Genomic DNA, 27,855 nt, shown 5'->3' on the forward strand with positions numbered 1-27,855 from the left:
TTACAAAACACTGCTGAGAGAAATTAAAGACTTAAACAAATAGAAACAGCATGTTCATGGATCATAACATTCAATACTGTTAAGATGCCGTTCTCCCCAAATTGATCTATGTATTCAATCCCAGCAGGCTTTTTTTCTGGAAATCAACAATTAGAAAATTCACAAAGAAATGCAAAAGACCTAAAATAGTGAACACAACATTGACAAAGAAAAATGTAGAAGACTTACAGTGCCTGATTACAAGAGTGACCATCATCAAAACAGTGTGGTACTTCCATAAAGACAGATACATAATACATACATTAATGAAACCAGTGTCCAGAAGTAGAGCCACACATACAACAATTCATTTCGGCTAAAAGTACAAAGGCCATGTGGCAGAGGCAGGATACTCTTTCTAAAAAATGGTGGTATAACAATTAGATATTATAACCTTGAGCTAGGGATCATTTTTTAAGATACAAACCAAAAGCATAAGCTATTTTTAAAAAACCTGATAGAGGGGCGCCTGGGTGGCGCAGTCGGTTAAGCGTCCGACTTCAGCCAGGTCACGATCTCGCGGTCTGTGAGTTCGAGCCCCGTGTCGGGCTCTGGGCTGATGGCTCAGAGCCTGGAGCCTGTTTCCGATTCTGTGTCTCCCTCTCTCTCTGCCCCTCGCCCATTCATGCTCTGTCTCTCTCTGTCCCAAAAATAAATAAACGTTGAAAAAAAAAACCTGATAGAATTAAACTTCATCAAAATTTAGAACTTAAGCTCTTTGAAAACTATGAAAAAAATTAAGACAAGTCACAGGCAGTTTCTTACAAAGTTAAATATATGCTTACCATACAACTCAGCAATTCTAGTCTTAGATATCTACCAAAGAGAAATGAAAGCCTATGTCCACAGAAACACTTGAACACAAATATTCATAAGCTCTATTTTTAATAGTTAGAAATTAGAAACAACTCAAATACACACTAACAGGTCAATACACTGTGGCATATCCACACAATGGAATACTTGTCAGTAATAAAAAGTAATAAACTACTGATACAACCAGCAACATGAATGAATCTTGAAATAGTTATGTTCAGTGAAAGATGATTACATATCAATGATTTTGAAAGGGTAGTTAGATATGAGCTGGAGGTAAGGATGGTGGTAAACAGTGCTTCCAGTTTCCCCACCTTCCAGGGCTATCAGATCAAGAACAGCAGGTGCTCTCCTTGTGAGTCTGTGGCCTGCAATAACCTAGAACTTCATTATACTATATTTTAACTGCAGTTTCAGCACCCCTCACTCCTGTGAGGGAAAACAGCCATGACAGTTCTGGCAAGCACCCCGTAGGACCAAAAACTTCCCCTCCCTATTGGAGGAGTCCCTTAAATGACTGGAAACCTCAGTCAGAGACCACTATAGTCACTACCTGTAACCTATGCAACCATAAAAAGAAAAGATAGCCCTAACTCCAGTGCCATTGCCACCTTGGGCCTGCCTGCTGTCCCATCTTGACAGCATATTGTCCTATTTAATAAACTGCTTTGTGCTTGCTACTTTCTTCTGGCTGTCTTTATTTGAGTGCGGATTCTTATATAAATCTTTCATGGGGAACCCAAGAACAAGACCTCCATTCACACAGCACACAATCTCCCACCAAGAACAATTTTAATAGCCTGTGCCACATGAAATGTCCATTTCCTTCCTATCTCTTTCCTCCCTATTTAGATTTTAGTACATATAACCCAGTTATGTATTCTGCATGTCTTGCTGACTTTAAAAAAGTTTAGGTCTACAGACCACCACCAGAAACTCCCAACTCTACATGCAACACAATGGCAATAATTAGTATCTTTCAGTACTCACTCTAAATGTCAATGGACTCAACGCTCCAATCAAAAGACACAGGGTAAGAAAATGGATAAGGAAACAAGATCCATCTATATCCTGTTTACAAGAGACCCATTTTAGACCTAAAGACACCTTCAGATTGAAAGTAATGGGATGGAGAACCATCTATCATGGAGTAGCCACACTTAGACAATCTAGATTTTAAAATAAACATTGTAACAAGATGAAGAAGGGCTTTATAGCATAATTAAGGGGTCTATCCACCAAGAAGACCTAACACTTATAAACATCTATGCCAATGTGGAGCACCCAAACATACAAACCAATCACAAACATACAGAAACTCAGTGATAATGATACCATAATAGTAGGGGACCTTCAACACCCCCACTTACAGCAATGGACAGATCATCTAAACAGAAAACCAAGGAAACAATGGCTTGAATGACACACTGGACTAGATGGACTTAACATACATTCAGAACATTTCATCCTAAAGCATTGGAATACACATTCTTCAGAAGTACGCATGATACATTCTCCAGAATAGAGTACATACTGGGGCACAAATCAGCCCAAGTACAAAAAATATCAACATCAACAAGTACAAAAAAGATCAAGATCACAATGAGATACCACCTCACACCTGTCATAATGACTAACGTTAACAACTCAGGCAACAACAGATGTTGGCAAGGATGCGGAGAAAGAGGATCTCTTTTGCATTGTTGGTGAGAATGCAAACCGGTACAGCCACTCTGGAAAACAGTAGGGAGGTTCCTCAAATATTAGTGCAATTACACTACTAGGATACAAAAATACTGATTCGAAGGGGCATGTGCACCCCAGTGTTTATAGCAGCGCTATCAACAATAGTCAAATTATGAAAGGAGCCAAAATGTCCGTCAACTGATGAATAAAGATATGGTATATATATACAATGGATTATTACTTGGTGATCAAAAAGAACGAAATCCTGCCATCTACAAAAATGTGGATGGAACTAGAATGTATTATGCTAAGCGAAATAAGTCAGAGAAAGACCAACATCATGATTTCACTCACATGTTAAATTTAAGAAACAAAAGGGAAGGAAAAACAAAGGAAGATAAAAACAGAGAGGGAGGAAACCATAAGAGACTCTCAAATAGGGGTGCTTGGGTAGCTCAGTTGGTTAAGCAGCCAACTTTTTTTTTTTTTTTTTTAATTTTTTTTTTCAACGTTTATTTATTTTTTTGGGACAGAGAGAGACGGAGCACGAACGGGGGAAGGGCAGAGAGAGAGGGAGACACAGAATCGGAAACAGGCTCCAGGCTCTGAGCCATCAGCCCAGAGCCTGACGCGGGGCTCCAACTCGCGGACCGCGAGATCGTGACCTGGCTGAAGTCGGACGCCTAACCGACTGCGCCACCCAGGCGCCCCAAGCAGCCAACTTTTGATTATGGCTCAGCTCGTGATCTCATGAGCCCTGTGTGGGGCTCGGCACTGGGCTTGGAGCCTACTTGGGATTCCTCTCTCCCTCTCTCTCTTCCCCTCCCTGCACTCGCCCATGTGCTCTCTCTCAAAATAAATAAATAAACATTTAAAAATAAAATAAAATAGGGGCGCCTGGGTGGTTTGGTCGCTTGAGAGTCTGACTTCGGCTCAGGTCATGATCTCACAGTTTCTAAGTTTGAGCCCTGCATCGGGCTCTGTGCTGCCAGTTGGAGCCTGCTTCAGTTTCTCTGTCTCCCTCTCTTTCTGCCCCTCCCCGGCTCATGCTCTTTCTCTTGCTCTCAAAAATAAATAAAAAAATAAAAAAAATTTTTTTAATAAAGTAACGATTTCTTAAAATTGGGAAATTAAGCCTTCAGTGTTAAAATACTGCTATTTTTATAAAAAGAAAAGTAACCAAACAACTTATAATAATCACAAAGGATATTCCATAAAAACATTACATAAATCTAATTCAGTAACAAATATTTGAGCATTTACTCCTACTAATAATAGGTACTCTTTTAGCCTAAACAAAATAGACAAAAATATTTGCCTTCATGGAGCTTACATTCTAACACAGGGAAATATATAAACAAAACTACTTGTTTATATATAGTATGTTAGGATGTTGGACAGTGGTAAGAACTATGGATAAAACATAAATCAAGGAAGGAGTATGAAGTGTGGCGGATGGGATTGGCAACTGTAAGTAAAGTAGTCAAGGAAGAAATTCCTGAGAGATGGTAACATCCAAGAAAGGACAGAGAGAACAAGCCATGCAGCTAACTCTTGGTGACACTGAGAAAGGAGAGAGAGAAGAGCATGCAGGGCAAAGGGAAAAGAAAGAACAAAATGTACAAAGGCCCTGAGGTGAGGATGATCAAGGAAAATGTTCAAGGAAGAACAGGAACATGAGTGTGGCTGGAGTAGAAATAAACAAGGAGTACACCAGATGAAATCAGAAAGTAACAGGTAGCCACATATGTAGGACCTTAGAGGCCATGTTAAGACTTTTTGATTCTCCTCTAAAGAAAAAGGAAAGCCATTAGGGGCTTCTGAGTTACTATGTTCAAAAAGACACTGAAAAAGGCAAGGGTGGAAACAAGAGAGACCAACAGAGGGGTAGAAGAGAAATGAAGGTGACTTGGACCGGAGTGGAGACTAAAAAAAAATTAAAAGTTTTGGGAAGAAATCCAGGAATACATTTTTAGACACATAAAATTCTAGATATCTATTAGACATCCAGTAGAGATATCAAATAGGCTGCAAGGTATCAGTCTGGAACTAAGGGAAGATGCCTGGGCTACAGATTTAAATTACAAATGAATTTACGCTATGAATTAGGCTGAACATCTGAGTCAGAATATATAGGAAATATAAAAGATCTAAGAAATGAGTACTGGGGAGTCCCAGCACTAAGAGGATAGAGAGATAAAAACCAGCAAAGGAACTGAAGAATGACCAAAAGGAAAACCAGAGGAGAGGACATCCTGGAAACCAAAGAAAGAAAGAATTTTAAGAAGGCAACAGTGATAGGTCAATAAGATAAAGTCCACTGAATTAAAGCAACAACACAGAGGTCACCTTGACCTTAATGAGCCGTTTTAGTACTATCATGTAAGAAAACACAATTAATACCTGTAAAGCTTTATGCTCCTTTTGAAGATCTTTTATTTTATTCTGTTGCTGGCTAACCCTATTTATGGATTCATCCTCCAATTCACCAATTTTGGATTTCACACACTCCATAATTTGTTCCAAGTCATTAGCTCGTTGTTCCTGATCGGTTGCTCGGCTCTGTTCTAGCTGAAGTTCATTTCTAATAACAGACACACAATTCCTTCCCTTAGTTATAAAAGTAAAATCACATCAACAAACATACCCATCTAACAACATAATGAATTTCTAAAATTTCTTTGCATTCTTAAAATTTCCATCATATAACACAAACCAATATAAGAAATATAGGACACTATTACACACCTAAGCTAAGCTATTACTGAAAGAATTATCTATTAAAAATATTAAAATACAAAAATATTTAAACTTAACATTTATGTCAAAATAGAAAATTAAAGGTCTGGATTCTTTTCAAGGCAATTATTTTTAGAATGCATATATCACTTATATACAAACAATTCAAAAGAGACATTTTTCCATTTTCTTACTTAAGCTGCTGATTAGTTTCTATGAGCTCCTGGATCATGTTCTGCTGACGTGTTGTTTCTTCCATCAATGTTTTCAAATTCTGCCTCATCTTCTGTGATGACTGTTTATCAAAAATGATGAAATCTACATTTATGGAATGTAACACAGATAATAAAAATAAAAAGCAAAAAAAAATTTTTAGGATAAAAAGTTTTGAAAGGAAAAAGACATTTTTTACCATAATGAGCAAGAATAGGATCTGATTACCTTTAAGATCAGTTCTTTTGACTAGAAATAAAGGTTTTAAGCCATGCATCATCAAAAGCACATTTATGCTTTCCCATTCTGCTTCTTCCTGCTATGATTACAAGGAGAGAAAAGAATCAACTTTAACATATAGAGAGAACAAATACCCTCTTGAACATAATTTCCTTGTCTTCAGAATAATGGAACTTTTTCTCCAAAGTTTTTTTTTTTTTTAATTTTTTTTTTTTTTTTCAACGTTTATTTATTTTTGGGACAGAGAGAGACAGAGCATGAACGGGGGAGGGGCAGAGAGAGAGGGAGACACAGAATCGGAAACAGGCTCCAGGCTCTGAGCCATGAGCCCAGAGCCTGACGCGGGGCTCGAACTCACGGACCGCGAGATCGTGACCTGGCTGAAGTCGGACGCTTAACCGACTGCGCCACCCAGGCGCCCCTCCAAAGTTTTTTAATATGAATTTTTATGTACATATAATAAGTAAAATTAAACTTATTTCTGACAAAATTAGCAGACTAAAAAGAATGCAAATAAGCATAGTTATATAATTCCAGAATACTCATACATAAGGCCTTAATGGATAGAGTAAAACAAAAACACCAACAAAAAAATACCTTGTAATTTCAGTGAACCAAATAGACCTGAGTTTTTTTGTTTAACTGAACCAGACCAGGCTCTACTCAAAAGAAACAGCTGCAAATTAGGTCATATTAACTGAATAGTAAATTAAATTTGAGTCACTCAGAAACAAGTATCACTTAATAAGTAGGGTCACAAAAAATTTTTTTTAAATCTGACTGGTCAAAGCCAGTAATTTAATAGTCTCTTGTATAATAGACAAGGTCTAATTATAAAAAGGAGTCTGTCCATCTAGGTAACTGATTCTAGTAGAATCACTCTTAAAGATACTCTCAAGCTTTGTATCCCTCATTCTTAAATATGTATTTACAACACAAACCTGAGAGGGGAACCCTAACTCTCTAGAGTATGTAAATAAAAACATGATAATGGGAAGAAAAAGGTAATTAAGAACATACAATACAGATAAGAATGAAAAGAGCATGGGGCATCTGGGTGGCTCAGTCAACTAAGCATCTGCCTTCAGCTCAGGTCATGATCTCACAGTTTGTGGGTTCAGGCTCTGCATCAGCCTCTGTGCTGACAGCTCAGAGCCTGGAGCTTGTTTCAAATTCTGTGTCTCCCCCTCTCTCTCTCTGCCCTTCCCCCACTCATGGTCTGTCTCTCTCAAAAGTAAATAAACATTAAAAAATTTTTAAAAAAGAATGAAAAGAGATTTAATTATACATTTATATCCATGACATTAACAGTTTATAACAGTCTTTTGATGTAAATCCAATGATCAATTTGGAATCACTGTATGAAGTGATTTACTTGCTTTTTAAGTTATTAAAGTAGGGGTGCCTGGGTGGTTCAGTCAGTTAAGTGTCCAACTCTTGATTTCAGCTCAGGTCATGATCTCATCATTTGTGAGATCAAGCCCTGAATCAGGCTCTGTGCTTACAGCATGGAGGCTGCTTGGGATTCTCTCTCTCCCTCTCTCTGCCGCTCCCTTGCTCACTCACGCTCTCTCTCTCTCCCCCAAAATAAACAAACATTTAAGTTACTAAAGTATATTTAAAAAGGTAATTTGAGTGAATTTTCAATGTTAAAATGCTTGAAAAAATAGAATTTATACAATACTTTTCACTGGTGGAATAGTATTAAATATTTTAATAGCTTAAAGATTAATAATTAGGCAACAGACAAAATACATATAAAAGGATTAGTCTCCATATCCAAATCCCTCTAGATATTAAAGAAATCTCTCAAGACAAAAAAGGAACAAATTACCCTGATAACTATGATAGCACTATCAATAACAGTGCCAAATCTTTCTTTTTGACTGCTTTCCTCCCCTTCTCTATCCTTTCTGTACTTCTCCACCCTCCCACAATCTTTTCCCTTATTATTTTTTAAGGTCTTCTGGTCACAAAGATTCATGACCCAGAATTTAAATTATTAAACATATCGGTTTTAGGGGCACCTGGGTGGCTCAGTTGGTTGAGTGTCTGACTTTGGCTCAGGTCATCATCTCACAGTTCTTGAGTTCCAGCCCCGTGTCGGGCTCTGTGCTGACAGCTCAGAGCCTGAAGCCTGCTTTAGATTCTGTGTCTCCCTCTCTGTCTGCCCCTTCCCCACTCATGCTCTGTCTCTGTCTCTTCAAAAATAAACATTAAAAAAAAAAAAAAAAAAAAAAGGTATGTTTAGGAGCCAAAAGTTCTGGGTGGGCATCTCAGTGGATGTCTACTATGACTCGCAGAAACAAAGTACTCTGTAAATAATGCCACACATTTTAAATGATCAAATTATACATATTGTTCCTGGATACCTCTTTTAATGGAAAGAATAACTGCAAATTCTGAAAAGAGCTAAGAATGGCATTTTCTTAAAAAAAAAAAAAAAAAAAGAATGGCATTTTCTAAAGTATGTGGTACAGAACACTAAAGAACTGTTCGTGAGACTAATGTGAAATAAGTAGGAAATACTGTATACTAAAGTCTCTCTTTGGACAGTATTGTGAAGTCTTACAATAACAAAATCATTAAATAATCTTTAACCCAACATTTCCCAAAGTTATTTTACTACAGAACCCTTTTAAGAAAGATTTTTCATATTTGTAAATGCAGTATTCTTTGGCACGTACTTCACGAAACACTGGCTTCAAATATTTTAAGTTTACCTGTTTTTCAGTCATGAGTCTGTTTGATGATTTACTAGACTCCTAGGCTTTAGGGGCTGCTGGAGATTTGGTATCTTAAGTAAAATCCGAAGAAGTAGATTGGCAGTAAAAAATACTGGTGTTGCCTAAATTAGAAAAGAAAAAATGCAATAGGTGTTAAAGGAAATTATACTTAAAAGAACCAATAACTCTTTGGCAATTTAAGCCATTCCTGTATCAAAAGTCATATGACTTGTCAGAAAACTGATTTTAAGAATGATTAGAACAGGGGCACCTGGGTGGCTCAGTTGGTTAAGTGTTCAACTTCAGCTCAAATCATGATCTCACAGTTCGTGAGTTTGAGCCCCTAACAGGATCTGTACTGACAGCTCAGAGCCTGGAGCCTGCTTCAGATTCTTTATCTCCCTCTCCCTCTGCCCCTCCCCTGCTCATGCTGTGTCTCTGTCTCTCAAAAACAAACATTTTTCAAAAAAAAAAAAAAAAAAAAAGAAAAGAATGATTAGAATAAACCCTAATTTGGGGATGCCTGGCTGGCTCAGTTAGAAGAGCATGCAACTCTTGATCTCTGGGTCCTGAGTTCAAGACCCACATTGGGTGTAGAGATTGCTTAAAATTTAAAAAAAAATCAATGTAAAAAAAGAATAAGCCTGATCTTATGATGTTCTCTTCTAGAAATAAAACATCATGAGGTTTGACACACACACACACACACACACACAAACTATTAACTAGCTAATGTACAAAGCACATGCTGCTGATAAAGTTATCTTTTGTAAGCTGATTCCCCAAAACTGAAAGAAATGTGCCTGGCCAAAAGTTACACGTCAGTCTAACAATTCACTTGACTAATGCCAAAGGTAAATGCAGTGTCACCTTCTTAGGTGGTCTTTATTTCTAAATAGATCAGAGGCTAGCAGCGAAGGGTTCTGTTTGGGAGACAAAAAAGTTTTTATTTACTCTACCCTACCATCACTTCCTCTTGTTTTCTAAGACTCTATCATCCTATAGGAAAAAATTTTCTTGTATTGGTTGATATATAGGTAGAATTCCTCCTTTCCAGAGGCACAATCACACACATTCATTAGCATCATGAACTTTTAGACCTTGAGAGGACCTTGGAAATTGTTTGATCCCAAATCTCTAGCTGTTTGTAGCTGGCAGGGAGGCATACGGGAGAGTTGTACCAGTGTAGCATATACTGGTAACCATCTGGTGAAATGATCTTCTCAGGATTGATTAGGAAAGAAGCAAGCCTCCTTGCTACCAGGTCGTATTTCTTCCAAAGCACAATTCTACCCTTCTAGGTCTGCTTCAGATAATGAAATCCAACTAGACAATTTACCAATCACCCTTATGTGTCTACAGGGTGTAGCTTTCCAGTTTCAGATAAACTCAGTAACATGTTATAAATTTTCAAATTCTGCCACTTTTGCTGCTGGACATCAACTTTGGTCTCTTTTACCAACTCAATCACCCACTATGTTAATCCCTCCTGCCTTTACAAACCTTTCAGCTAGTTTTTAAACTTTTCATTAGAAAAATTTTCAGAAATACATAAAAAAAGAATATAATAAACCCATGTTTTAAAAAATGTCTTTTTATTTTCCAAATCAGGATCCAAACAAGGTCCACATGTAGCCCTCTAAAGTTTTTTCTCATCTATAACAGTCCCATCCCCCCTCCTTTCTCTTTTGACATGCATTTATTTGTTGAAAAAATAGGTCGTCTATCCTGTAAAACTACCCCTATTTCAGATTTGGCTTACTGTATTCTTGTCATTTAACATATATCTCTACCCCCTATATTTCTTGTAAACTGTACATCTAGAGACTTTATTAAATTCAGATTCAGTATTTTCTGGCAGGAATACCTCAGAGGTGGTACTATGTTCATCCTGTTGTATCACCATCAAGAGTCGGCCAGGGGAGGGAGAGAAAACATAAGAGACTCTTAAATATGGAGAACAAACAGAGGGTTACTAGAGGGGTTGTGGGAAAGGGGGTGGGCTAAATGGGTAAGGGGCATTAAGGAATCTACTCCTGAAATCATTGTTGCACTATATGCTAACTAACTTGGATGTAAATTAAAAAAATAAAAGGAAAAAAAAAAAGAGCCAGCCAGAATTTTAAAGTGGGAAGAATACATCCTTGAAGATCAGAAATAAGGATGTAAGATAATCCCCCCAAGAGTGAGAAGCTACATATTCTGACAAGCTTCCTAACCACTACACTGGACCTCTTTCAAATCTTCAAAATGTCATTCCTCTCCATATTCAAGGCCTGGCTACTCTTAGCCTGTTCTTCACTTAGTTAACTCATACTTGACCTTCAGATCCTGGCTCAGATTTCTTTCTTCAGGGAAATCTCCCCTGATCCCATGACTAGATTAGGTCCTCTTGTTAAATGTTCTTGTAGCACTATAAAGAATAAAGTATAGAGGTTCAGCATTCAGAGTCAGATGGTGACTACTGAAGTAGTCACTGAGTGACTACTAGTTTAACTATTAAATTATACGACAAAAACAAATTCATTAACATCTTTGAGCATTTTTTTCTTCAATTGTAAAAGACAACACAGTAATATACCTCATAGATTAAATTAAGTCATACAACATGTAGAAAGTACTTAGAACAAGAACCTGGCATATAGAAACTTATAGATTAGTAGTACTTATTGTTATATAAAAGTATGCTAGGGGCGCCTGGGTGGCTCAGTCGGTTAAGCATCTGACTTCAGCTCAGGTCATGATCTCACGGTTTGTTAGTTCCAGCCCCGCGTCGGGCTCTGTGCTGACAGCTCAGAACCTGGAGCCTAGTTTGGATTCTGTGTCTCCCTCTCTCTCTGCCCCTCCCCTGCTCTCACTGTTTCTCTCTCTCTCAAAAATAAACATTAAAAAACTAAATAAAAGTATGCTAAACAAAACTAATCTTACCATCATATATTAGCTTAGATTTTTTCTACAAATTACTCAGATCACTATTTCATACAAGTTGTTTTACATAAGTACGTCTAGATTTAAGACTAAATTTCATGAGGGGCACCTGGATGGCTCAGTCAGATGAGGGTCCGACTTCAATTCAGGTCATGATCTCACTGTCCGTGAGTTCGAGCCCCGCATAGGGCTCTGTGCTGACAGCTCAGAGCCTGAAGCCTGCTTCAGATTCTGTGTCTCTCTCTCTCTCTGCCCCTCCCCTGCTCATGCTCTGTCTCTCTGTGTCTCAAAAATAAAAACATTAAAAAAAATAAAAAATAAATAAAAGTGTTTTAAAAAAAAGACTAAATTTCATGAGATAGGTAGTCTACTTATGGTAACGATAGAGTAGGCAGCTCTGTCTCTAAAGTCAAGGAAGAAAGCTGAATAAAATACACTAAATTTGGGGCACCTGGCTGGCTCAGTTGGTACAGCATGCAACTCTCGATCTCAGGATTTTGAGTTCAAGCTCCACACTGTGTGTATCAAATAGGTTTAAAAAAAAAAAAAAAGGCGGGGGGGGGGGGGAAAAATAGAACATACCAAAATTTATGGGACTCAGTGAAAGCAGCGCTAAGGGAGAAATTTATACTTATAAACATTTACATTAAAAAACAAGAACAGGGGCACCTGGCTGGCTCAGCCAATTGAGCATCTGACTTCAGCTCAGGTCATGATCTCGCAGTTCATGGGTTCGAGCCCCAAGTCAGGCTCTGTGCCGACAGCTCAGAGCCTGGAGCCTGCTTCAGATTCTGTGTCTCCCTCTCTCTCTGCCCCTCCCCTGCTTATGCTCGCTTGCTCTCTCTCTCTCTCTCTCTCTCAAAAATAAACATTAAAAAAAAAAAGAACAATCTCAAATTAACAACCTAACTTTACAACTTAAGGAACTAGAAAAAGAAGAACAAAAAGCTAGCAAAAGAAAGGAAATAATAAGGATTAGAGCTCGGGTAAAGGAAAGCAATAGAGGAAAATCACTGAAATAAAAAGTTATTTGAAAAAAAAAATCAGCAAAATAGGCAAACCTGTAGCTAAATGGACAGAAAAAAAGAGAGAAGACTCAAAGTACTAAAATCATAAATGAAAGTGGGGACATTAATCGCAATTATACAGAAATAAAAATTCTAAGAGAGCAATACAAAGAAACAGAAAATCTGAATAGACCTATAATTTACATGAAGATTGATTCAGTAATCAAAAATCTCCCAACAGGGGCACCTGGGTGGCTCAGTCGGTTAAGCATTCAACTCTTGATTTTGGCTGAGGGCATGACCTCACAGTTCCTGGGTTTGAGCCCTGTATCAGGCTCTGTATTGACAGTGTAGAGCCTGCTTGGGATTCTCTCTCTCCCTCTCTCTCTGCTCCTCTACTGGTTGTGTTAGTTCTTTCTGTCTCTCTCAAAATAAACAAACTTAGGGGAAAAATCCCAACAAAGCAAAGCCTTGGAAATGATGGCTTCACTGAAGAATTCTACCAAACATTTAAAGAACTAACACCAATTATTCTCTAACTTTTCCAGATACTGAAGAGAAGGGAATAAATACCTCCTAATTCATTCTTTTTTTAATGTGTATTTATTTGTTTGTTTGTTTAGAGAGAGAGAAGACAGAGAGACAGAGAGACAGAGAGACAGAGAGACAGAGAGAGAGAGAGAGAGAGAGAGAGAGAGAGAGAGAGAGATTCTCAAGCAGGCTCCATGCTCGGCACCAATTCTGACACTGGGCTTGATCTCATGGGCTTGATCTCACTGTGAGATCATGACCTGAACCAAAATCAAGAGTCAGACGCTTAACTGACTGAGCCACCCAAGCGCCCCTAATTCATTCTTTTTTTTTTCATTTTTTTTTTAATAGTTATTTTGAGAGAGAGACAGATCATCAGTGGGGAAGGGACAGAGAGAGAGGGAGACACAGAATTCAAAGTAAACTCTAGGCTCTGAGCTGTCTGCGCAGAGCCTGACGTGAACCAAAAGATCATGACCTGAGCCGAAGTCAGATGCTCAACCGACTGAGCCACCCAGGCACCCCAACCCCTAATTCATTCTTAAAGGCTAGCATTATTCTATTACTGAAGCCAGATGAAGACAATACAAGAAAACTAAAGACCAACATTCCTTATGCACATTGATGCAATTATCCTCAACGAAATACTGGTAAACCAAATTCAACAGCATATTAAAAGAATCCCACAACCAAGTAGGAGTTATTCCTGGAATGTAATAATAGTTCAACATATGAAAAACAATTAATGTAATGGACTGCATTAATGGAATAAAGGATAAAAAAACCACATGATCATCTAAACTGATGCAGAAAAAGCATCTGACCAAATTGAACACCCTCTCATGATAAAAATACTCAAACTAGCAATAGAAGGAATCTACCTCAACATAATAAAAGCCACAAATGAAAACATATAGTGAACATCATACTTCCATGAAAGATTGAAAGTTTTTCCTGTAAGATCAGGGACAAAGCAGTCGCCACTTCTATTCCATATAGTGCTGGAAGGTCTAGCCAAAGCAATTAATCTAGAAAGAGAAATAAAAGGCATCCACATCAGAAAGGAAGAAGTAAAATTATACCTGTTTATAGGTATTATGATATAATCTTATATGCAGAATATGCTAACGAGCCCACCAAAAACCCAAAAACCTGTTAGAATAAATGAATTCAGCGAAGTACTAGGATGTAAAGATGTAACACACAAAGATCAGTTGCCTTTCTTCACACTAACAAATAATCCAAAAGGGAAATTAAGAACACAATTCCACTTACAACAGCATCAAAAGGAATAAAAAACTTAACTTAAAAATAAAAAGTCTTGTATAATCAAAACTGCAAAATATTTGTCAAAAAATTAAAAAGACAAATAAATGGAAAAACATCCTATGTTCATGGATTGGAAGACTTAATATTAGAATGCCAATACTGCCCAAAACAGCCTACACAGCCAATGCAATCCCTATTGAAATCCCAATGACATTTTTTACAGAAATAATAAAAATCATTCTAAAATACATAAGGAATCTCATAGGACCACAAACAGCCAAGACAATCTTGAAAAAAGTACAAACCTGGAGGACCTACACTTCCTGATTTCAAAACGCACTGCAAAGCTACAGAAATCAAAACAGTGTGGTACTGGCATAAAGATATATAAACCAATGGAGTAGAATAGAGAGGCTAGAAATAATTCCTCACATATACTGTCAAAAGATTTTCAACAAGAATGCCAAAATCATTTAATGGAGAAAGTATAGTGTCTTCAACAAATGGTTCTGGGAAAACTGGCCATCCACATGGAAAGAATGAAGTTGGACCCTTACCTAACACCATATAAAAAATTAACTCAAAATGGATCAAAGAACTAAACTTAAGAGCCAAAACTATAAAACTCTTAGAGAAGAAAACATAGGGTAAGCTTCATGACCCTGGATTTGCCAGTGATTTCTTGGGTATGACACCAGGAACAGGCAACACAAGCAAAAACAAATTGGACTTCATAAAAATTAAAACTTTGGCATATCAAAAGCTACTATTCTTTTTTTTTTTTTTTCAACGTTTATTTATTTTTGGGACAGAGAGAGACAGAGCATGAACGGGGGAGGGGCAGAGAGAGAGGGAGACACAGAATCGGAAACAGGCTTCAGGCTCTGAGCCATCAGCCCAGAGCCTGACGCGGGGCTCGAACTCCCGGACCGCGAGATCGTGACCTGGCTGAGGTCGGACGCTTAACCGACTGCGCCACCCAGGCGCCCCCAAAAGCTACTATTAACAGAGTAAAAAGGCAACCCATTGAATGGAAGAAAATACTTGCAAATCATTTATGTGATAAAGAGTTAACATCCAGACTACATAGAGAATCCCAAAACTGAACAACAAAAAAATATGTATCTGCTTTAAAAATGGGCAAAGAGGGGCACCTGGGTGGCTCAGTCAGTTGAGTGTCCAGCTCTTGGTTTCAGCTCAGTCATAATCTCACAGTTTGTGAGTTCAAGCCCCACATCAGGCTCTGTGCTGACAGTGCAGAGCCTGCTTGGAATTCTCGCTCTCTCCCTCTTTCTCTGCTCCTCCCCCTTCCTCTCCCTCTCAAAATAAATAACTAAACAAACTTTATTTTAAAAATAAATAAACAGGGGTGCCTGGATGGCTCAGTCAGTTGAGCAAACAACTTCAACTCAGGTCATGATCTTGTGTTCATGAGTTCAAGCCCCACATCAGGCTCCCTGCTGTCAGTGCAGAGCCTGCTTTGGATCCTCTGTCTCCCTCTATCTGCCCTCCACAGCTTGTTCTCATTCTCTCACTCATGTTCTCTTAAAAATAAACATTTAAAAATTTTTTTAAAAAGAAAAAAATACATAAAAAATTAAAAATGGGCAAAGAACTTGATATACAAATAACCAATAAGCACTTTTCAAGTGTGTGTAACATCACCACCTATTAGATGAATGCAAATTAAACTACAAAGAGATACCACCTCACATCCATTAGGCTACTATCAAAAAAAAAAAAAATTCCAAAAAACAAAAAAGTACCAAGCACTGGCAAGGGTGTGGTAAAACTGGAATCTTTGTGCACTACTGGTGAGAATGTAAAATGATACAACCACTATGAACAACAGTAGGTAGTTCTTTAAAAAAAAAACAAACAAACAAACAAACAATATTCATATAACCCAGCAATTCTACTTCTAGGTATATACTCAAACGAATTAAAGGCAGGATCTTGAAAAGATATTTGTACATCTGTGTTCATGGCATTATTCACCATAGCAAAAATGTGTAAGAAACCCAAGCGTTCATCAACAGATAAATGGATAAGCATAATGTGGTATATCCGTACAATGAAATATTATACAGCTTTTTAAGTGTATTTATTTTGAGAGAGACAGAAAGACAGAGAGACAGAGAGACAGAGGACAGGGCAGGTACAGAGAGAAAGGGAGAGAGAATCCCCAACAGGCTCCACACTGTCAGTATGGAGCCCCATGTGGGGCTCAAACCCACAAACCATGACACCATGACCTGAGCCAAAATCAAGAATCAGACTCTTAGCGGACTGAACCACCCAAGCATCCCAAGGAATGTTATTCAGCTTTAAATAGAAAAGAAATTTTGATATATGCTACAACCATGAGGACATTAATCAGTCACAAAAAGGTAGGTGCTGTGGTGCTGTAATGACTCCACTTACACTGCTTGGAGTAATCAAAATCATAGCAACCAAAAGTAGAATGGTAGTTGCCGGGCAGGGCCTTGAGAAACAGGGGCCCTACATCTAATAGATACAGAGTTTTAGTTGCACAAGATGACAAGAGTTCTGGGGCGCCTGGCTGGCTCAGTTGGAAGAGCAAGTGACTCTTGATCGTAGGGTCTTGCGTTTGAGCCCCATGCTGAGTGAAGGAAGGAAGGAAGGAAGGAAGGAAGGAAGCAAGCAAGCAGCACCACCACCACCACCACCACCACCACCACCACCACCACCACCTGGTTGGCTCAGTCAGTTAAGCATTCAACTTCAGCTCAGGTCATGATCTCACAGCTCGTGAGTTCGAGTCCCGCGTCGGGCTCTGATCTGACAGCCCAGAGCCTGGAACCTGCTTCAGATTCTGTGTCTCCCTCCCTTTCTCTCTCTCTCTCTCTCTCTCTCTCTCTCTCTCTGCCCCTCCCCCACTTGCACTCTGTCTCTCAAAAATAAACAAACATTAAAAAAAAATTTAAAGAGTTCTGTAGATGGATGGGGGGGCAATGATGGCACATTATTAATGTATGTAATATCAATGAACTATACACTTAAAAAATAATTAAGATGTCGTAGTGTCAATTCTAACAGTTTTTTGTGGGGATTTTTTGGTTTTTGGGGGGGGGTTGTTTGTTTTTGTTTTTGTAATGCAAGTGCCTGACTTAAGCTTTGATTGTGAAGGAATCCATTTCAAAAAGGCATCCACTTCAAAGACGGCTCTCTCTAATAAATACAGTGCCAGCCTTAAGACTAGATAAAGAGCCAGCCCACCTCCCCCAACTGAGGCTCGTTTGTTTTAGAAATCTTGGTTGATTTGGTAACTGACCATTTGTTTTTTTGTCCTTCCACATTTTGAATTCCCTCTGTTATGTTTTAAATGCCCAAATAAAGAGTGAGCCTGTGGACCCATGACCTACATCTGAGGATACAAGGGAAGGTGGCAGAAGAAGAGGATCTGGAATTCAACTTGTCCCACAGAAACACTGAGGCAGCAACTAGAGCTTTGCAACTAACTCTGAAAATGACCTGAAGACTTCTGCAGCTAGTCATGGAGAGAACGTCACATAGAAAAGGGTAGAAAGGGCAGAGACACAGTTGGGAACCAACCCCCTGGTATGAATAACCACAAACAGGAGAAGCATGGAGAAGGAAGAGGATCAGACCCCACACTGGGCAACCCCCCTGAACTAGGAACCCACACTGGGAAGACAAATCGAGTAATATCTGGCTTTGAAAACACCAGGGCTAACTCCGGGAACATTAAAAATCAGCAGGCTTACTTCTAGGAGAGCCAGAGTGCTACAGGGAACCCAGTCCCCACCATTAAAGAGACAACCATACTAAATAACTCAGACACAGCACAGGAGTAGCAGCTTGAAAAGCACCTTCAAGCAGCTTGAAAAGTATTTGTGAAGGAGATTTATTAACTAATCTTAGAATATGTCCAGGAGGTTTCTCTGGAAGCAAAAGCCATAACAGGTGCCATGTTTCCTTGTCTCCTGCAGCCTACATATCAAGATGCTTCTGGGAGCCAGTTCTAACAGTCTCCATCTACCTTGCTATCAATGAGTGCCATGGCCCCAATTTCTCCTGCAGACCATCCCACCCAACTTGTCCACCTTGGCAGCCATCCCTCCAAAACAGCTCCTGCCCTACCATACCCAGAAGGCAACTCTGCCAGCACTGTGCCACTCCAAAATGACTCCCGCCCTTGGGAGGGGAGGAGATAACCCACACACCAGGGTGTCCGCAGTTCCTGCAGCTGGGCCTCTTAGCTGGCTGTTCAGAGAGCAAGTCCTGCCCTTTACGGTGCCTGCAGGTGTGGCAGACACTAACTGCAGGCCACTAGCTAGGTCAAATGCCAACACCACCTACCAGTGAGCACACGGGCAGTAGCTGGGCCTCTCAACATCTCAAGGAGTAAACGATGCCCAGTACACTCACAGGAGGCAAAGCAAGTCATTGCAGCCAGTCAGGTGAGGAGCCGACCGCCTCCACCCTGGCCCCAGCATGCCCACAACAAATGCAGCTCAGCCACAACAGAAGGGTGCACACAGCCTACACAGGGGACACGCTGGAGTGCCTGGTTCTGGTGACCAGGGGGACTGCACTATACAGCACCACAAGATCTTTTCACGAGGCTGCTACTTTCAAGACCAGGAGATGTAGCTGACCTACCTAATATTTAGAAATAAATATAGAGAGACAAAATGAGGAGACACAGAAACATGTACCAAATGAATAGAACAAGACAAAAATCACAGTATAAAACACAAATGAGAGAAAGACAAGCAATATGTCTGACAAAGATTTCAAGGTAATAGTCATTAAGATAATTGCTGGACTTGAGAAAGTGAATGAACTCAGGGAGAACGTCCACAAAGAGAGAGTAAATACAATACAATAGATGTAATCAACAGTAGATTAAAAGACACAAAAGAACAGATCAGCCATCTGGAAGACAGGATAATGTTAAGGAACCAAACTGTATAGCAAAAAGAAAAAAGTTTAATAAAAAATTAAAATAGAGGAAGGAAACTCTGCAATATAATCAAACACAGTATCATTCACATAATAGGGGTCTCAGGAGGAAAAGGAAAGAGAAGGGGGCAGATAATTTACTTGAAGAAATAATAGCTGAAAACTTCCCCAATTTGGGGAAAGAAACAGACATCCAGGTCCAGGAAGCACAGAAAGCCCCTAACAAAGTGGACTCAAGGAAGTCCACACCAAATACATAATAGTTCAAATGACAAAAAGTAATAATAAAGAGAATTTTAATACATTAAAACGGGACACCTGGGTGGGTCAGTTGGTTAAGCTTCTGACTCTTAATTTCGACTCAGGTCATGATCTCACGGCTCATGGGATCAAGCCACACATCTGGCTCCACACTGACAGCATGGTGCCTGCTTGGGATTCTCTCTCTCCCTCTCCCTCTCCCTCTCTCTCTCTCTCTCTCTGCCTCCCTCCTGCTCATGTTTTCTCTCTCTCTCTCAAAATAAATAAACTTTAATAAATAAATAAAAGCACCAGAAGTTAACAGTTACATACAAGAAAAACCCCATAAGGCTATCAGCTAATTTTTCAACAGAAACAATGCAGGTGCTAACACTCACCACCTAACCTGCTTACACCAGCACCGCTCCCCCATACCAAACTTGAGTGGATCCACCCCTCCCAGTCATGCTTGCCTCAGTCCCAGCACTGAGGGTCCCCTCCCCCAGAACACCAGTGCAAACCTCACCAGCCCATGTCCCAATCTGTGGGTTTTGCAGGACCTCGACTACAGCAGTAGCAGTGGCAGGACTCATTTCACAAGCAGAGCACTACACACCTTGTTAAAAAACGCCCAACCTGGCGAGGGACCAAACGCTGCCCACAAGAGGCAAAGAGAGCCTCTGCAAACAATGAGATTGAAGGAAAAAGCAATCAGGACTCAACAGCAAAGCACGCTCAACACACACAGGAGACACTCCCTGAAGCACCAGGTCCTAGGGAACAGGGGACACTGCACTACATGACACTACAAGACCTTTTCTTCATAAGGCCATTACCTCAAGAGCAAGAGATATAGCTGACTTTCCAAACACAAAGAAACACAGAGTCAGACAAAATGAGGAGACAGAAAATATGTTCCAAATGAAAAAACAGGACCAAACCACAGCAAAAGACCTAAGTGAAACAGATATAAGATCCCTGAGAGAGAATTTAAAGTAATGAAGATACTCACTGGACTTGAGAACAGTGAAGGACATCAGTGAGACCCTTAGTAAAGATAGGAAAAAAAAAAAAAACAAAAAAAACCCAGAACCACCAAACATCTTCAGAGATGAAGAACTCAATAAATGAAATTAGAAATACACTAAATGGAATAAATAGCAGGCTAGAGAAAACAGAGGAGCAAATTAATGACCTGGAAGTAATGGAGTAATGGAAGTAACCAAGCTGAGCAAATGAGAGAAAAACACAATATGCAGATTGAGAGAACAGTCAGGGCACTCAGTGACTCCATCAAGCACAATAATATTCACATTATAGGGATCCAAGAAGAAGAGAGAGAAAAGGGGGCAGAAAATTTATTTGAAAACATAACAGGTGAAACTTCACTAATGTGGGGAAGGAAACAGATATCCAGATCCATGAGGCACAGAGATTTCCCCAAAAATTCAATCTGAGAAGATCCACACCAAGACACATAGTAATTAAAAGGGCAAAAAGTAGTGATAAAGAAAAATTTGTAAATCAGCAAGAGAGAAGAAGATACTTACATACAAGGGAAACCCTGCAAGGCTTTCAGCAAGTTTTTCAGTAGAAACTGCATGCCAGAAGGGAGTGGCATGATATGTTCAAAGTGCTGGAAGGGAAAATATGCAGCCAAGAATAGTCTATCCAGCAAGGCTATAATTCACAAAAGAGGGAAAAATGAAGACTTTCTCAAACGAATCAAAACTAAAGAAGTTCATGACCACTAAACCAGCCCTACCGCAAATAAACACGACTCTCTGAGTGGAAATGAAAGAGTATGAAAAGTAAAAAATACAAAAGGAGTAAAAATGAATATTTCTGTAAAAACAATTCAAGGGATTAATAAAAGGATGTAAAATATAACACTGTATACTTAAAACATGGGGAGGAGTAAACAATGAGTTCAAACTTAAGCAAACATCAACCTAATATAGACTACTATATACAGAAGACATTATATACAAATCTAATGGTAACTACAAACCAGAATCCAGTAATAAATATGCAAAGGATAAAGAAAAAGGAAGCCAAGTATATCATCAAAGAAAGTCAACAAACCATGAAAGAGAACAAGATCAGAGAAAAACTACAAAAACAACCACAAAAGAAGTAACAAAATGGCAATAAAGACATATCAGTAAATATTTTGAATATAAATGGACTAAAATCAATCAAAACACATAGGGTGACAGAGTGAATTAAAAAAAAAAAATAGGGGCATCTCAGTGCCTCAATTGGTTAAGTGTCTGACTCTTGATTTCGGCCCAGGTCATGATCTCACGGTTCTTGAGTTCAAGCCCTGCATCAGGCTCTGAGCTGACAGCATGGAGCCTGCTTAGGATCCTCTATCTCCCTCTCTTTCTGCCCCTCCCCTACTCTGTCTCTCAAAAATAAATAAACAAACATTAAAAAAAAAAAAAAAACATTCACCAAAATAAAGTGAGACTTATTCCTGGGATGCAAGGGTAGTTCAATATTCACAAATCAATCAATGTGATATACCACATCAACAAGAGAAAGGATGAAAACCACATGGTCAATAGATGCAGAAAAAGCATTTGACAAAGTACAACATCCGTTCATGATAACAACTCTCAACAAAGTAGGTTTAGAGGGAACATATTCCTCAACATAATAAAGGCCATATATGAAAAACCCATAGCTAACAGCATACTCAATGGGAAAAAACTGAGAGCTTCTCCTCTAAAGTCAGCAGGAATAAGGATGTCCACTCTCACCACTTTTATTCAACATAGTATGAGAAGTCCTACCCAAAGCAATCAGCCAACAAAAAGAAATAAAAAAGCATCCAAATTGGTAACAAAGAAGTAAAAATTTCACTATTTCCAGCTAGTATGATACTATCAATAGAAAACCCTAGCGACTCCACCAAAAAATTACTAGAACTCATAGATGAATTCAGTAGTCGCAGGATACAAAAATCACTATAGAGAAATCCATTGCATTTCTACATGCTAAGAATGAAGCAGCAGATAGAGAAATGAAGAAAACAACCCCATTTACAATTACATCAAAAATAATAAAAAAACCTAGAAATAAACTTAACTAAGCAAATGAAAGACCTGACCCTGAAAACTCTTGTCAGATGAAAGACACTGAAGACAACACAAAGAAATGGAAAGATATTCCATGCTCATGGAGTGGGAGAACAAATATTGTTAAAATGTCTACACTACCCAAGGCAATCCACAGGTTTAATGCAATCCCTATCAAAATACCAACAGCACTTTTCACAGAACTAGAACAATCTTAAAATTTGTATGGAACCGCAAAAGACCCCGAATAGCCAAAGCAATCTTGAAAAAGAAAAACAAAACTGAAGGTGTCACAATTCCATACTTCAAGTTATATTACAAAGCTGTAGTCAACAAAACAGTATAGTACTGGCACAAAAACACATAGATCAATGGAATAGAGTAGAAAATCCAGCAATAGGGGCGCCTGGGTGGCGCAGTCGGTTGAGTGTCCGACTTCAGCCAGGTCACGATCTTGCGGTCCGTGAGTTCGAGCCCCGCGTCAGGCTCTGGGCTGATGGCTCAGAGCCTGTGAGCCTGTTTCCGATTCTGTGTCTCCCTCTCTCTCTGCCCCTCCCCCGTTCATGCTCTGTCTCTCTCTGTCCCAAAAAATAAATAAACTTTGGAAAAAAAAATTTTAAAAAAAGAAAATCCAGCAATAAACCTGTAGTTATATGGTCAATCAATCTTTGACAAAGAAGGCAAGGCTATGCAATGTGAAAAAGGGAGTGTCTTCAATAAATGGTGTGGGAAAAATGGGACAGGTACATGCAAAAGAGTGAAACCTAGACCACTTTCTTACACCATCCACAAAAATACACTCAGAATGGATTAAAGGGTAAAGGACCTAAATGTGAGACCTGAAACCATAAAAATCCTAGACAAGCACAGGCATTAATTTCTCTGACATTAGCCATAGTGTTATCTTTCCAGATAGGTCTCCTGAGGCAGGGGAAACAAAAGCAAAAATAAACTATTTGGACTATATCAAAATAAAAAGCTTCTGTACAGCAAAGGAAACAACCAACCTACTTAATGGGAGAAGATATTTGCAGGTGATCTATCTGGTAAAGGATTAAATAAATATATAAAGCATTTATGAAACACTCATAAACAAATAATCCAAGTAAAAAATGGGCAGAAGACACCAACAGACATTTCTCCAAAGATGACATACTGACAGCCAACCGACACATAAAAACATGCTCAGTTTCACTCATCATCAGGGAAATGCAAATCAAAACCACAATGAGACATCACTTCACACCTCTCAGAATAGCTAAAATAAAAAACTCAAACAAGTGTTGGTGAGGATACGGAGATAAAGGAACGCTTGTGTACTTTGGTGGGAATGCAAACTGGTGCAGCCACCATGAAAGACAGTATGGTGATTCCTCAGAAAATTAAAAACAGCACTACCCCATGATTCAGTAATCACACTACTGAGTATTTATCCAAAGAATATGAAAACACTAGTTTTAAGGGATATATGCACCCCTATGTCTATAGCAGCATTATTTACAATAGCCAAACTATGGAACCAGCCCAAGTAAGATGAATGGATAAAGAAAAGGTGGTATATGTATTTAATGGAATATTGGTTGGCGATTAAAAGTGAATAAAATCTTGCCATTTGCAACAACATGGATGAACCTAGTAGGTATAATGCTAAGTGAAATAAGTCAGAGAAATACAGATACCATATGAACTCACTCGTATATAGAACTTAAGAAACAAAATAAACAAGCAAAGGAAAAAAAAAGAGACAAACCAAAAAAATAGACTCTTATCTATAGAGAACAAACAGATGGTTCCCAGAGGTGAGGTTGGTTGGGGGGGGTGGGGGGAGAGTAAAAGGTGAAGGGGATTAAAAGTACACTTAACTTGATGAGCACTGAGTAATATGTGTAACTGTTGAATCACTATATTGTAAACCTGGAACTAATGTAACACTGTACGTAAACTACACTGGAAAAAAAATTTTTTAAACCCACAAGGTGAAACCACAATACACCTATTTAAATTGCTAAGACTAACTATACTAGTGTTTATGAGAATATGAAGGAAATGGAACTCTGATACACTGCTGATGGGCATGTAAAATAGGACAATCAGTTTTTATTTTTAATGTTTATTTATTTTTGAGACAGAGAGAGAGCGTGAGCAGGGTAAGGACACAGAGAGGAGACACAGAATCCAAAGCAGGCTCCAGGCTCTGAGCGGTCAGTCTTGACGTGGGGCTCGAACTCACAAACCTAAGATCATGACCCAAGTTGAAGCTGGACACTTAACCGACTGAGCCACCCAAGGTGTGCCTAGGACAATTACTTTGGATAACACTTTGGCAGTTTCTTAAAAGGTTAAATAGACACCTAAGACCCAGCCATTCCATTCCTAGGCATTTACCCAATAGAAATGAAAGCATATGACTACACAAGTCCTATATATAAAAGTCCTTGTAATACCCAGGAACTGGAAACAACTCAAATGCCGATCAATAGCTGAACGGATACAAAAACTGGTAAAAGCACACAATGGAATCTCTCAACAATAAAAAGGAATAAACTATTGATACATGCAACAACACAGATGAACCTGAAAATACTTATGCTGAGGGAAAGAAGCCAGACAAATAAAGACTACATACTGTTTGAATCCATTTATATAAAATTCTAGGAAACAAAAACTAATCTACACTGACAGAATGTAGATCAATGGTGGCTAGGGGAATGAGAGGCTAGAAAAGTGGATTACCAAGGGGAACAAGGGAATTTTAGGGGTGATAGATTCACAATCCTAATTGTGTGATGGTTTCACAGGTGTATATGTATGTCAAAACTTATCAAATACTACACTTTATTTTGTTTTCATAAAGGGAGATGACGAAGGGGAGACTACAGTTTTATTTCATTTTTGAAGTTTATTTATTTTGAGAGAGAGAGAGAGAGAGAGAGAGAGCATGCACATGCATGTGTTAGTGGCGGAGGGTCAGAGAAAGGAAGAGAGAGAGAATCCCAAGCAGGCTGTCAGTGTGCTGACAGTGTCACACTGTCAGTGTGAAGCCAGACACGCGGCTTGATCTCACGAAACCATGAGATCATGACCTAAACCGAAATCAAGAGTCAGATGGCCAAATGACTGGGCCACCCAGGAGCCTCTCAAATAGTACACTTTAAATATATGCAGATTATATATCACATCTCAACAAAGCTGTTTAAAAAAAAAAAAAAAAAAAAGCTTTCCTGAAAAGAATATATACATATGAAATTACACATGCAAAGTCTATCACATACTTGACAATACTGACCCAGAAGACACATCCTAATAAAATTACTGGATTTTAGGGGTGCCTGGAAAGCTCAGTCTGTTAATGATTTCGGTTCACGTCATAATCTCATAGTTCATGTGACTGAGCCCCATGTTGAGACTGAGCTCTGTCAGCAAAGAGCCTACTTGGGATTCTTTCTCTCTCTCTCTCTCTCTCTCTGCCCCTCCTATTCATGCACATGCATGCTCTCTCGCTCTCTCAAAATAATAAATAATAACTTTAAAAAATAATTCATTAAGTTACACATTTGGCCTGTGTTCTTTTCTGTTTGACTTCATAATAAAAATTCATTTTATAATAAAAGAATTTTCCTAATAATAAAAACAAGAGCCACAAAACATGAACCAAAGAAAGCTGGTATACCTCGGTAGCCAGGCTACCTGGGTTCAAACCGTGGACTCTGCCACACAGCCAAGAAAGCAGTAATACCTCTGTGCCTCAATCTCATTTTCTTTTTTTTTAATTTTTTTTAATGTTTATTTTTGAGAGAGGGGGAAGGGGAAGAGAGAGAGGGAGACACAGAATCTGAAGGAGGCTCCAGGCTCTGAGCTGTCAGCACAGAGCCCGAAGCTGGGCTCTAACTCACAAATCTTGAGATCATGACCTAAGCTGAAGTAGGATGCTTAACCGACTGAGCCAGCCAGGTGCCCCCCCTCAATCTCATTTTCATACAATGAGGATAATCAAAGTACTTAGCTCATAGGGTTGTTACGTAGATCAGGAGAGTTAATATAGAAATAAAATAGAACAGCCCCTGGCTCATAGCAAAACAGAGGTGGTGATTAGAGTTGGTGACCAGCTATGTGAGTTAGTGTAGTTACTTAACCTCTCTGGGCTTTAGTTTCCTTACCTGAGTTTCAAATATCTACCTGACCAGATTATCAGGCGATCAAAAGGAAATATATGCAATGTATCTATTACCGTATTCAATAAATAACAGGTCTTCTCCATGGCCTCCCAACATCCAGAGTTATCTGTCACAGCAGACATACCTCAGTCATAGCACGTCCTTCTTGCGCTTTTCACCTGGTCGTTCAAGTTGATCTCAATGAAATGATCACCCAGTGAGTCTCACGTCCGAAACTGGATCTTCATCTAGATTTCAAAAAGATAAAAAAACCAAAATCTTAAAATGTTTGACCTTCTAGTACGAACGGTCCTGTGTTATTCCCAAAGCAAGTATCCATGGTACCGGTAACTACTGAAGGGGGAACAACTGAAGCCACAGCTGATGGACTCCAATGCTGCCACCTTAGCTAAGAGTCCAAATCTATCACCACCTATCATTAATTCTGACCTCTGGCCACAAGGGTAGAACATTCTCATTTGCAAGCGTACTAAAATGAAGCACTTTCAGATGGACAAATACCACTAACCACAAAAGGCAAAGTCAGGAAGAAAAACGATCCCCTCAGTTCCACCGTGACCAAGCCCTCCTTTTCAACATTTATTTATTTTTGGGACAGAGAGAGACAGAGCATGAATGGGGGAGGGGCAGAGAGAGGGAGACACAGAATCAGAAACAGGCTCCAGGCTCTGAGCCATCAGCCCAGAGCCTGACGCGGGGCTCGAACTCACAGACCGCGAGATCGTGACCTGGCTGAAGTCGGACGCTTAACCGGCTGCGCCACCCAGGCGCCCCAAGCCCTCCTTTTCAGAGGCCCACGATAATGTGCTGATATTTGCACCAGCCTTTTCCCCCATTAGAAGCTGTGACAGGACATAGACCTGGAACCTTGAGTCACAGGTAGAGGCCAAATGCTTCCCAAGGCCAAAGCAGAAGCTATAGCTTTATACAGTGTCATAACACACCTAAAGTAAGACTGTGGGATTAGGGAAGGCAGGATAGGAGTTGGTTTGTACACGGACGGCATAAAAAGCCAAATGCAGAGAAGCAAAGCGTAGTTGTACCTTCTGGCACTGTCCAGGTTTCCAAGAGCCCTTTGCTAACTTACCCTTCATACGTCTGAAGCCCCACTAATAAGCACTGTCCATTGAAATACAATTGTTTTTAGGGGCGCCTGGGTGGCTCAGTCCGTTAAGCGTCCGACTTCGGCTCAGGTCATGATCTCCCAGTTTGT

General features: G+C 39.3%; 1 protein-coding gene across 8 annotated transcripts in view; it reads right to left on the reverse strand.

The window, feature by feature from the left end:
• Positions 1–27,855, reverse strand: part of CEP70 (centrosomal protein 70) — an 86,300-nt gene that overhangs the window by 47,077 nt on the left and 11,368 nt on the right. For 3 of the 8 annotated variants that reach the window (XM_030328611.1, XM_030328617.1, XM_030328608.1), the window contains exons 2-7: positions 26,767–26,869; positions 10,782–10,872; positions 8,457–8,581; positions 5,722–5,812; positions 5,475–5,598; positions 4,945–5,125 (exon numbers count right to left, since the gene is read on the reverse strand). In XM_030328611.1, coding sequence (XP_030184471.1) covers positions 4,945–5,125; positions 5,475–5,598; positions 5,722–5,812; positions 8,457–8,471 — 411 coding nt within the window. In that variant the 5' untranslated portion in view covers positions 8,472–8,581; positions 10,782–10,872; positions 26,767–26,869. Of the gene's footprint in view, positions 1–4,944; positions 5,126–5,474; positions 5,599–5,721; positions 5,813–8,456; positions 8,582–10,326; positions 10,351–10,781; positions 10,873–13,806; positions 13,954–26,766; positions 26,870–27,855 lie in introns of all 8 variants that reach the window. The other 5 variants (XM_030328614.1, XM_030328610.1, XM_030328609.1 and 2 more) reach the window with 5 other exon arrangements.

Source organism: Lynx canadensis, chromosome C2, assembly GCF_007474595.2.
Source record: "Lynx canadensis isolate LIC74 chromosome C2, mLynCan4.pri.v2, whole genome shotgun sequence".
Taxonomy (NCBI): Eukaryota; Metazoa; Chordata; class Mammalia; order Carnivora; family Felidae; genus Lynx; species Lynx canadensis.